This window comes from Entelurus aequoreus, linkage group LG14, assembly GCF_033978785.1.
Source record: "Entelurus aequoreus isolate RoL-2023_Sb linkage group LG14, RoL_Eaeq_v1.1, whole genome shotgun sequence".
NCBI lineage: Eukaryota > Metazoa > Chordata > Actinopteri > Syngnathiformes > Syngnathidae > Entelurus > Entelurus aequoreus.
The window spans coordinates 29,555,292-29,567,791 of NC_084744.1; the positions used below are offsets into that span (position 1 = coordinate 29,555,292).

The window sequence follows — 12,500 nt, forward strand, 5'->3', positions numbered from 1 at the left end:
TTTACACAACTTTTGTTTTGAAGGGGGAATTGCAAACTTCCTGTTGATTTTTGCTTGAGGATGTCAGTGTATGAAATCTAGGTCTAAGTGAGACCTACATAGAGGTTTTTGTTTCATGTCTCTATGACATTCCTACTGGAAGTTACAGGCAGTTTTGTCTTGTGTTTTCTTCCTAGGAGCAGTTTTGTCTGTGTTTTCTTCCTAGGGGGCGCTAGAGTGCAATTTTGAGTTTTGGGGTTGTTTTTTTTTTATTAGATCACAATTTTTGCCAGTCCTGATGTGGGTGTCCAGTTTGGTGAGGTTTGAAGCATGTTAAGGGGGTCAAATTATAGCTCAAAGAGGCAAAAGTGACTGTTTTTACAAAACTTTTGTTTTGAAGGGGGAATTGCAAACTTCCTGTTGATTTTTGCTTAAGGATGTCAGTGTATGAAATCTAGGTCTAAATGAGACCTACATGGAGGTTTTTGTTTCATGTCTCTATGACATTCCTACTGGAAGTTACAGGCAGTTTTGTCTTGTGTTTTCTTCCTAGGAGCAGTTTTGTCTGTGTTTTCTTCCTAGGGGGCGCTAGAGCGCAATTTTGAGTTTTGGGGTTGGGTTTTTTATTAGATCGCAATTTTTGCCAGTCCTGATGTGAGTTTCCCGTTTGGTGAGTTTTGAAGCATGTTAAGGGGGTCAAATTAGAGCTCAAAGAGGCAAAAGTGACTGTTTTTACAAAACTTTTGTTTTGAAGGGGGAATTGCAAACTTCCTGTTGATTTTTGCTGAAGGATGTCAGTGTATGAAATCTAGGTCTAAGTGAGACCTACATAGAGGTTTTATACTTATACGTCTAGTCTCTTACGTGAATGAGCTAAATAATACTATTTGATATTTTACGGTAATGTGTTAATAATTTCCCACATAAGTCGCTCCTGAGTATAAGTCGCACCCCCGGCCAAACTATGAAAAAAACTGCGACTTATAGTCCGAAAAATACGGTAATAGAGGCATGTGACCTTACTAACATGTGTCACATATGAACATAAACACAATACACACACGTTGCCAGTTAAATTGTTTGATGTGCTTTCTGTTGTGGGCCAGAGTTTGATTTCAGTGTGACGCTGTGTGTTCAGAGACGGAGCAGCTGTGGAGATAATCGGTCTGAGCAAATCAACGGTCCGCTGGATTGTGGAGCTTGGTGCCAAAGGACTGTTTCCTTATGATGGAGCTAAAGTACACAGAAATGGTATCAAGCATGCATCACGCGTAGACACACTTTTCACATTCATGGCAACCACCATCTTTCATAGACATGTAGGCTGTGGCACTTTTTTTAATGATACCAATTACTATCGCGATATATAATGATATTGTTGCAGGCAAAGAGGTGTTCATTGCGTACGCCCAGTGGAACGAGCAAATCCAGCAGTCCTTTGAGCCGTATTTCTGGGTGTCTGGGGAGCCCATGGACCCCAATGAAAAACATCCGGACCTGGTACACAAGAAAGGTATCTACAAAGATAGCGTCGGCGCATCCAGCCCGTGGTGTGACTACCAGCTGAGACCCAACTTCGCCATCGCCATGGTCGTGGTAAGCGGACACACGCACTCCTGAAGCTTGTTGCTCCTCCACATTCACAATGTCAAAAATGAAGACGTCATCGGGGGTTCTTCTTCTTGTTTTATGATGGGGGAACTCGACGTTAAAGGTGCAGTGCCGCCTCCTACCGTATTGGAGTTTGGACCAAAGTTCCCTCCCTTCTCCCTCCCTCACATACATACCGTATTTTCCGGACTATAAGGCAGTGGTCCCCAACCTTTTTGTAACTGTGGACCGGTCAACGCTTGAAAATTTGTCCCACGGACCGGGGAGGAGGGGTGGTGGGAGGGTGGGGTATGTTTATTTTTATTTTTATTTTTTATTTTTTTTTGGGGTCATAAAAAAATACTATCATGTGTGCTTACGGACTGTATCCCTGCAGACTGTATTGATCCATATTGATATATAATGTAGGAACCAGAAATATTAATAACAGAAAGAAACAACCCTTTTGTGCGAATGAGTGTGAATGAGTGTAAATGGGGGAGGGAGGTTTTTTGGTTTGGTGCACTAATTGTAAGTGTATCTTGTGTTTTTTATGTTGATTTAATTTTAATTTTTTTTTTTTCTTTTTTTTTTCCTTTTTTTCTTTTGCGGCCCGGTACCAATCGATCCACGGACCGGTACGGCCCGGTGGTTGGGGACCACTGCTATAAGGCACACTTAAAGGCACACCTACTCAGTGGCCTAGTGCAGGGGTGTCCAAAGTGCGGCCCGGGGGCCATTTGCGGCCTGCAGGTCATTTTTTAACGGCCCCATGGCTCATTTTAAAAATACGATTGAAAAAAAAAAAACCCATTAAAAGTGGTATTTAAAGAGCAAACAGGTGAAATGTAACAAGAAAATGTAGCATTGTTTACTCTAATAACACAAATCTGCCATGCAGGCTGTTTCTTTCTTTATAAAATAATAATGAATCAAAATCAATGTCATTATGAATTATTGACCTATTCAAGGCTCCAATTACGTCACATGAAATATTTTGAGAAATTTTTTGGGGAAAATGTTGCATATTTTGTGTTTGCCATGTAAAAAAACAAGCTGTTTTTTGCAAAGAAGGGCCTAAAACGAACAAACAAAAAACATAAACAACAATAAAACTTATAATTGACAGATAGATCTGAAGTTGATCTCGAGATTATTGTGTTAAAAGTAAACAGCAAAAAATATATATAATTTATTTTTTAACACTTTAATGAGTAGGACCCTTTTGGATCCCCTACAATTTTGGTGTGATTAGTTTTTAAGTGTCATTGCTCAAAAAAGAATAATGAATTAAAATCAATGTTGTTATGAGTTATTGACCTTTTTAAGGCTCCAATTATTGTATAATCTCAAATATTCCACTTAAAAATGTTATTGGGTGAAAATATTGCATATTTTGTGTTTTTTCATTAAAAAAAGGGTTTTCTTTGACAAAAAGGGCATACAATTTAAATCTTTAAAAAATGTTATATTGACAGATAGACCTAATGTTGATCTAGAGATTTAAAAACTTGAATAATAACACAAATAATAATACCAAATAATGACACATTTTTTATATTTTTTGGACCAAAACCCTTTGGGGTCCCCGGGATCGAGCCTGAGCGGAAGCCTAAATGTATATTTTTTATACATATATTGTATTGGTTTTTAAAATAAAAAAATATCAAAATGGCCCCTGCTAGCTTTCATTTTTCAGTGTGCGGCCCTCAGTGGAAAAAGTTTGGACACCCCTGGCCTAGTGGTTAGAGCAGGGGTGTCCAAACTTTTTCCACTGAGGGCCGCACACGGAAAAATTAAAGCATGCGGGGGCCATTTTGATATTTTTCATTTTCAAACCATAACAAAATATATGGATTTTTTTTTTTTAACCTTTAGGGGTCCTGGGGACCATAAAGGGTCTCAGTCATTAAAATGTTAAAAATAAGTCAAATTATTATTATTTTTTATTTAACGCTTACAGTAAATCTCTGTATCAACTTCAGGTTGATATAAAGTAAAAAAAAAAAAAAAAAGGTTTTATGCCTTTTCTGTCAAAAACAACTTTGTTTTTTATAGTAAAACTGAAATATGCAGTATTTAGTAATTAGAGCCTTAAAAGATCAATAATGCAGGACACCATTGATTTTAATTCTTTAATATTTTTGAGTAATCACAGTGAAAAGTTAAATAAAATCCTACTAAATATATTTGGGATCCAAAAGGTGCCCCACTCATAAAGTGATACATTTTTATTACGTTGTTTTTACTTTTAACACTTAAGTTACGAGATCCACTTCAGATATATCTGTCGATTTTACATTTGCACTATTATTTTGTTTGTATCATGCTCTTTTATCAAATAAAACTTTGATGTTTTTATATGGCTTCTACACAATATATGCAATATTTTTTCCACATAAAACATTTTAAAGTGATATTTTTTAAGTAATAATTCATTATAACATAGATTTTTAGTCTTTTTTTTTTTTTTTTTAGCAATGGCAAAAAAAAGGAAAATAAACAAAGACAAAAGAAAAAAAACAGCCTGCATGGCAGCTTTTGTATCAACATTGCCACTTTTTCTTTTTAGATTTCACCTCATTCCACTTTTTTAAATGTTTTTTTAAATTTTTGCAATATTATCAATTTTGCAATTTTTGCAGAATGTGCAACAATTAGCTGCGGGCCGCAAATGGCCCCCGGGCCGCACTTTGGACACCACTGGGTTAGAGTGTCGGCCTTGAGATCGGTAGGTTGTGCGTTCAAACCCCGGCCGAGTCATACCAAGGACTATAAAAATGGGACCCGTTACCTCCCTGCTTGGCACGCAGCATCAAGGGTTGGAATTGGGGGTTAAATCACCAAAAATGATTCCCGGGCGCGGCCACCGCTGTTGCTCACTGCTCCCCTCACCTCACAGGGGGTGAACAAGGGGATGGGTCAAATGCTATGTTGTCTATTACCATTGTTGGTATATTCATTATTCCTACATTGTTGATACAAGTGATTGTTACGGTGTAATAATTATTGTTAGCTGTGGTAATGCCACTTTGATACAACATGTGTATTATAATCCTTGAACAAAGTAAGAGTGAAACTCATGTGAATAATCACTGAATGGAGAACTGGGGGTGGGATTCAATCAATGATCTTCTTCCTACTCCCTTTCAGGCAAAACTGGACAATCATGCATTACATACTATACATTACATTTTGCACTATATTAATTTATATTATAATGTGTTGTCAAACTTGTACTGTGTTTGTTGTTTTGTTTGTCCTGAAATAAATAAATAAATGAAAAAAAATGAAAATGAAAAATTACATGTCGGGGAAGTCGAATCATTTTGAAAAAGAGTGATTGCAAATGAGAAATTGAGAAGCCGCATACAAAATACATTAGCGCGGTGTTTTTCATCCTTTTTTGAGCCAAACCACATTTTTTGCGTAGAAAAAATGCGGAGGCACACCACCAGCAGAAATCATAAAAAAATTAAACTCAGTTGAGAGTAAAAAGTTGTTGTCGCAATTGTTGGATATGACTTTAAAGCATAACCAAGCATGCATCACTATAGCTCTTGTCTCAAAGTAGGTGTACTGTCACCACCTGTCACATCACGCCCTGACTTATTTGGAGTTTTTTGCTGTTTTCCTGTGTGTAGTGTTTTAGTTCTTGTCTTGCGCTCCTATTTAGGTGGCTTTTCCTGTTTTGTTGGTATTTTCCTGTAGCAGTTCCATGTCTTCCTTTGAGCGATATTCCCCGCATCTACTTTGTTTTAGCAATCAAGAATATTTCAGTGGTTTTTATCCTTCTTTGTGGGGACATTGTTGATTGTCCTGTCATGTTCGGATGTACTTTGTGGACGCCGTCTCTGCTCCACAGTAAGTCTTTGCTGTCGTCCAGCGTTGTGTTTTTGTTTACTTTGCAGCCAGTTCAGTTTTAGTTTCGTTCTGCATAGCCTTCCCTAAGCTGCAAAGCCTTTTCTTAGGGGCACTCACATTTTGTTTATTTTTGGTTTAAGCTTTAGATACCTTTTTACCTGCACGCTGCCTCCCGCTGTTTCTGACATCTACAAAGCAATTAGCTACCGGCTGCCACTTACTGATATGGAAGAGTATTACACGGTTACTCTGCCGAGCTCTAGACAGCATCGACACTCAACAACAGGGGTCACCAACGCGGTGCCCGCGGGCACCAGGTAGCCCGTAAGGACCAGATGAGTAGCCCGCTGGCTTGTTCTAAAAATAACTCAAATAGCAGCACTTACCAGTGAGCTGCCTCTATTTTTTTAAATTTTATTTATTTACTAGCAAGCTGGTCTCGCTTTGCCTGACATTTTTAATTCTAAGAGAGACAAAACTCAAATACAATTTGAAAATCCAAGAAAATATTTTAAAGACTTGGTCTTCACTTGTTTAAATAAATTCATTAATTTTTTTACTTTGCTTCTTATAACTTTCAGAAAGACAATTTTAGAGAAAAAATACAACCTTAAAAATGATTTTAGGATTTTTAAACACATATACCTTTTTACCTTTTAAATTCCTTCCTCTTCTTTCCTGACAATTTAAATCAATGTTCAAGTAAATTAATTTTTTTTATTGTAAAGAATAATAGATACATTTTAATTTAATTCTTCATTTTAGCTTCTGTTTTTTCAACAAAGAATATTTGTGAAATATTTCTTCAAACTTATTATGATTAAAATTAAAATAAATTATTCTGGCAAATCTAGAAAATCTGTAGAATCAAATTTGAATCTTATTTCAAAGTCTTTTGATATTTTTTTTTAATTTTTGTTCTGGAAAATCTAGAAGAAATAATCATTTGTCTTTGTTAGAAATATAGCTTAGTCCAATTCGTTATATATTCTAACAAAGTGTAGATTGGATTTTAACCTATTTAAAACATGTCATCAAAATTCTAAAATGAATCTTAATCAGGAAAAATGACTAATGATGTTCCATACATTTTTTTTTAAATTTTTTCAAAAAGATTCAAATTAGCTAGTTTTTCTCTTCTTTTTTTCAGTTGAATTTTGAATTTTAAAGAGTCGAAATTGATGATAAACTATGTTTCAAAATTTAATTGTCATTTTTTTTCGTGTTTTCTCCTCTTTTAAACCATTCAATTAAATGTGAATATCATTAATTATTAATAATAACATAGAGTTAAAGGTAAATTGAGCAAATTGGCTATTTCTGGCAATTTATTTAAGTGTGTATCAAACTGGTAGCCCTTCGCATTAATCAGTACCCAAGAAGTAGCTCTTGCTTTCAAGGTTGGTGACCCCTGCTCAACAACAACACATCACTTGCAGACTATAATTACTGGTTTGCAAAAAATATTTTTAACCCAAATAGGTGAAATTAGATCATCTCCCACGGCACACTAGACTGTATCTCACCGCGGCACAGTGGTTGAAAAACACTGCATTAGCGGGTATATTTGAAAATGAGTCTGTCAGAATGTTGATTGCGTAGGTTTGTGAGGTTGACTATAATGTCGTCTTTGAAATGACAGGCACCAGAACTTTTCACCGTGGATCGAGCCTGGAAGGCACTTGAAATGGCCGAGAAGAAACTACTCGGACCGCTTGGAATGAAAACCTTAGACCCTGAGTAATACTTTTCATTCATCCCGACATCCCGTATTTGACTGTTTGTACATTCTTGTATTGCCTTGTCGAAGGCAGTCACCCGGTACTGTTTCATTAGTTTGTTGTGTTTTTTGCAGTGATATGGTCTACTGTGGCGTGTATGATAATCCCTTGGACAACGACAACTACAATGTGGCAAAAGGCTTCAACTACCATCAAGGACCAGTGAGTCAGTTTGAGTTTGAAGATTGGTACAAAACCCAAAACCAGTGAAGTTGGCACGTTATGTAAATGGTAAATACAAAACAGAATACAATGATTTGCAAATCCTTTTCAACTTATATTCAATTGAATAGACTGCAAAGACGGGATATTTCATGTTGGAACTGAAAAACTTTTGTTATTTTTTGCAAATATTAGCTCATTTGGAATTTGATGCCTGCAACATGTTTAAAAAAAGTGGCCAAAAAAACTGAGAAAGCTGAGGAATGCTCATCAAACACTTAATTTGGAACATCCCACAGGTGAACAGGCTAATTGGGAACAGGTGGGTGCCATGATTGGGTATAAAAAGCAGCTTCCATGAAATGCTTAATCATTCACAAACAAGGATGGGGCGAGGGTCACCACTATGTCAACAAATACGTAAGCAAATTGTTTAAGAACAACATTTCTCAACGAGCTATTGCGAGGAATTCAAGGATTTCACCATCTATGGTCCGTAATATCATCAAAAGGTTCAGAGAATCTGGAGAAATCACTGCACGTAAGCAGCTAAGCCCGTGACCTTCGATCCCTCAGGCGGTACTGCATCAAAAACCACAATCAGCTTGTAAAGGATATCACCACATGGGCCCAGGAACACTTCGGAAAACCACTGTCAGTAACTACAGTTGGTCGCTACATCTGTAAGTGCAAGTTAAAACTCTACGATGCAAAGTCAAAGCCATTTATCAACAACACCCAGAAATGCCGCCGGCTTCGCTGGGCCGGAGGTCATCTAAGATGGACTGATGCAAATCGGAAAAAGTGTTCTGTGGTCTGACGAGTCCACATTTGAAGTTGTTTTTGGAAACTGTGGACGTCGTGTCCTCCAGACCAAAGAGGAAAAGAACCGTCCGGACTGTTATAGGCAAGGGTCCCCAAACTTTTTGACTCGGGGGCCGCATTGGGTTAAAAAAATTTGGCCGGGGGCCAAGCTGTGTATATATATATATGTGTGTGTTTATATACATATATATATATATATGTGTGTGTGTATATACATATATACATTGTCTTTATAATCCGTTTTGTCATTTAATATCAATTAACATTGATGTTCATCAACATTTAACATTGTCATGTTATCGATGGGAAAATTATTTTTTAGACAATATGATTTGCCTGAGCGACTAGGAGACACCAAGAGTAACAAGCGGTATAAAATGGATTAGAAAGGAAAGATTTAAAAAAAAAAAAAAAAATTTTTTTATTTTATTTTATTTTTTTAAACTTAGGACTTCCTGTGGGCCGGATTTTAGATGCTGGGGGGCCGGATCCGGCCCGCGGGCCGTAGTTTGGGGACCCCTGGTTATAGGCGCAAAATTCAAAAGCCAGTGTAGAAGTTACCTCCTAGCAGGGTTGGTGGATCACACACTTCAGCTGGAGACCGTTGTTCTGGGTTAACAAAGGTTTTTATTTCTTTCACAATAGTATGCCACTCGACTTTTCAGCCCTTCCTCTGTGTCATGCCTCTCTCCTCCTCCTGCTCCCGACCGCTCACTGTTAAAGACAACAGACGATTAGATTGACGCGTACCACCTGTGAAATCTAATCACCTGCCAGCTGTGTCTCGCTGTCAGCACATGCCCGATGGCGCTCATCTTCAGCACCATGGCCAGCGGCGGTGACTTTTGCTCCCTACAGGCAGTGCTGGCTACACCTCCCCCCCACAGCCAGCATCTGTGATGGTATGGGGGTTTATTAGGTACATACAAGTTTTGGAGCAACATATGTTGCCATCTAAGCAACGTTACCATGGACGCCCCTGCTTATTTCAGCAAGACAATGCCAAGCCACGTGTTACATCAACGTGGCTTCATAGTAAAAGAGTGCGGGTACTAGACTGGCCTGCCTGTAGTCCAGACCTGTCTCCCATTGAAAATGTGTGGCGCATTATGAAGCCTAAAATACCACAACGGAGACCCCCGGACTGTTGAACAACTCAAGCTGTAATGGGAAAGAATTTTGTCAGAATAATTGTATCTAAGTTATCACAAAACTTTGTGTTGCCATGAGTTCCCGGCGAGAAGACAAAAGCTGTCTTTGAACCTACCAAGAAGAATGCTTGTAAAACTCCACTGTATAGGATGGGAAGCAACATGAAGGTGTTCTGTTTCTTTGGTGTATTGTAATCCACAGAGAGATTTTGTCTTGACCCGAGAACTACAAAGCGGAGCGAAAGCAGGACCTGCCCAAGCTCCAGGCACCTCTTCTTTGAACTGTTTTACGACCTTTTCTTTGAACCGACCTTTTCTTTGAACGGTTTGTAATCAAAGGCGGCGGTTGTTTACGACCCCCGTCCCTTTAGAAACAGCTGTTGCCGTGTAATCAGGGAAAGTCCAAACAAGGGTACAGTGTCTACGCGTTTCTCCTCATTGAGCTAAATTTTATTCTGTCTCTATTTAATTCCTTGCTTCTTGTCATCAGTGTTTGAACCTGACGATTCCTCTTTAAAAGCTTCAAAAATTGGTCTCCTCAGTTCCCAAACGTTTACTGAGTGTTGTTAAAAGGAAAGGCCATGTAACACAGTGGTAAAAATGCCCCTGTGCCAACTTTTTTTGCATTGTGTTGCTGCCATTAAATTCCAAGTTAATTATTATTTGCAAAAAAAAAAGTAGGTTTCTCAGTTCAAACATGAAATATCTTGTCTTTGCAGTCTATTCAATTGAATATGGGTTGAAAAGGATTTGCAAATCATTGTATTCTGTTTTTATTTACATCTAACACAATTTCCCAACTCATATGGAAACGGGGTTTCGTACTACTAGTTATGGTTTAAAAAGTCGACTAGTGCCGTCTGTTTGGTCGAGTGTCAACGCTGTCACCCTGTTTGTCTAGGAGTGGCTATGGCCTGTCGGGTACTTTTTACGGGCCAAACTCTACTTCGCCAGGAAGCAAGGTGAAGAGACGTACGCCAAGACGGCCACCTTGGTCAAAAATGTCCTGTCACGTCTTTATACTCACCTGGAGAGGTAAGTACTCCGCATCCTACATCAGGGGTGTCCAAACTTTGTCCATCGAGTGCTGCATTACGTTAAACAATTAAAGTATACGTGTGTGTATATATATGTATGGTAGGGGTGTCCTGATAACAATATTTTGTTAAAAAAATATATTTTTCTACTTTTCAAAAGAAAGTCATTATTGGCTTTATTTTAACAGAAAATCTTATGAAACATCCAACATGCATTTCTTTTTACATTCAAATAATATATTTGTCATAGTGAACATACTAGACAACTTGTCTTTTAGTAGTAAGTAAACAAACAAAGGCTCCTAATTAGTCCGCTGACGTATGCAGTAACATATTGTGTCATTTATACAGCTATTATTTTGTCAACATTATGATGATTATTCATCTACTCGTTCATTTACTGTTAATATCTGCTTACTTTCTGTGTCAACATGTTCTATCTACACTTCTGTTAAATTATAATAATCACTCATTTCTCTGATGTTTGAATACATTGGTCACACTTAAAGTTCTCCTGTGTCCATGGATACAGTTCCGGAGTTTATAACCACAAAAAAAAAAGACAAAATTTTAAGTGATAATAAAAACTAAACATGCAATCGTAGTATCGACTATACCGCTCTTGTACTTGGTATCGTTGCAGTCGGTATTTCCACCCATTTGTTTACATTCAGGAGCGCTAGCTTGCTGTTACGTCCGTTCGCCCTCTTCTTTCTCCCTGCTGTTTCCGCTTGTGAGTGCTCTGTGTGTGTGTGTGTGTGTGTGTGTGTGTGTGTGTGTGTGTGTGTGTGTGTGTGTGTGTGTGTGTGTGTGTGTGTGTGTGTGTGTGTGTGTGTGTGTTGACTCACATGCGCCTCAACTCAAATTATCAGCAACATCCCCGCAGCACACCATCATGCCTATTTAAAAAAAAAAAAAAAAAAAGTACCGGTATTTTCAAAGGCAGTACAGTACTTTAGAAAAATTCATTATTACCGCCATGCTTTATTTGTGCCAATATGCCTGTGTGTGTGTGTGCGTGCGCATATATATATATATATATATATATATGCGTGTGTACCGTATTTCCTTGAATTGGCGCAGGGAATATAGTATTCGCACGTCTAGAATTACTGCCGGGTCAAACTCGTTTCTCAAAATAATTAACGCATGCTTGGCCTTATCGCCGGTTTATTATTGAAGCTGGATCAAATTCGTTTCGCAAAATATTAATTTTATTATCGCATGTCTGTAATTTTCGCCGGGTCAAACTCGTTTCGCTAAATATTTAGCATATGGCTAGAACTTCCACCGGGTCAAATTCGTTACGTCACGAGTGACGCATCTGTCCTCATTTTCAAAATGGAGGAAACTGCTTTCAGTAGTTTACAATCGCACAAAGGAAAAAAGATAAAGAGCTTTTCAGTAGGATTTAAGGTCCAAGCTATTGAATACCTGTACAGTATGCTAAAGAGAACAGTAAGCAGCTATGTTTTATTAATATACCGTAGCTGCGTGTGTGAAATACTGTATAAGTCATTAAATGACTCCCGCCTCCTGGTGGTAGAGGGCGCTGCCGCGCTAGTGATCCTTCTTGCGACTTCCGGTACTGCAGAAGAAGTGAACACACGCAGCAAGAGATTTTTTTTTCTGTCCTCTGCCTGAACTTTTAAAATGGAGGATTACATACATAAAATAAAACAGTTTTCTAAACTGGACTTTCAATCGAAGCAGGAGGTAATAATTAAAGGAATATCTCCATCGAAACAGAGACTTTTAAAACTGAAGAAAGAAAATAAGGAAGACTTCTATAAACAAGTTATCGATGCTTTTGGTCAGAAGGAGCTGCAAATGGACTCCATTTATAAGTACAGGTAAGACCATAATAACGTTTTTTTTAATTAAATGTGCTTTTCATGATGGTATGCTTACATCACACTCAAAGCGCACGCCTAAATTTTATGGATTCCTTTTGGTAAACGCCGGAGTGAGAAGAGGTTTTAAAATAATTACCGCATGCACGGCCATCCCGCCGGTTTCCGGTAAACGCAGGTGTGACAGGAGGTTTTAAATTAATTAACGCCCCTGCGGCTATTCAAGGAAATACGGTATGTATATATATATATATATAT

General features: G+C 38.0%; 1 protein-coding gene across 1 annotated transcript in view; it reads left to right on the forward strand.

Annotated features, from left to right (window-relative positions):
- Positions 1-12,500, forward strand: part of agla (amylo-alpha-1, 6-glucosidase, 4-alpha-glucanotransferase a) — a 135,855-nt gene that overhangs the window by 115,328 nt on the left and 8,027 nt on the right. Inside the window, exons 30-34 of the mRNA XM_062069558.1 lie at positions 1,118-1,230; positions 1,364-1,575; positions 7,076-7,173; positions 7,289-7,376; positions 10,254-10,387. Of these exons, the coding sequence (XP_061925542.1) occupies positions 1,118-1,230; positions 1,364-1,575; positions 7,076-7,173; positions 7,289-7,376; positions 10,254-10,387 (645 nt within the window). The remainder of the gene's footprint in view (positions 1-1,117; positions 1,231-1,363; positions 1,576-7,075; positions 7,174-7,288; positions 7,377-10,253; positions 10,388-12,500) is intronic.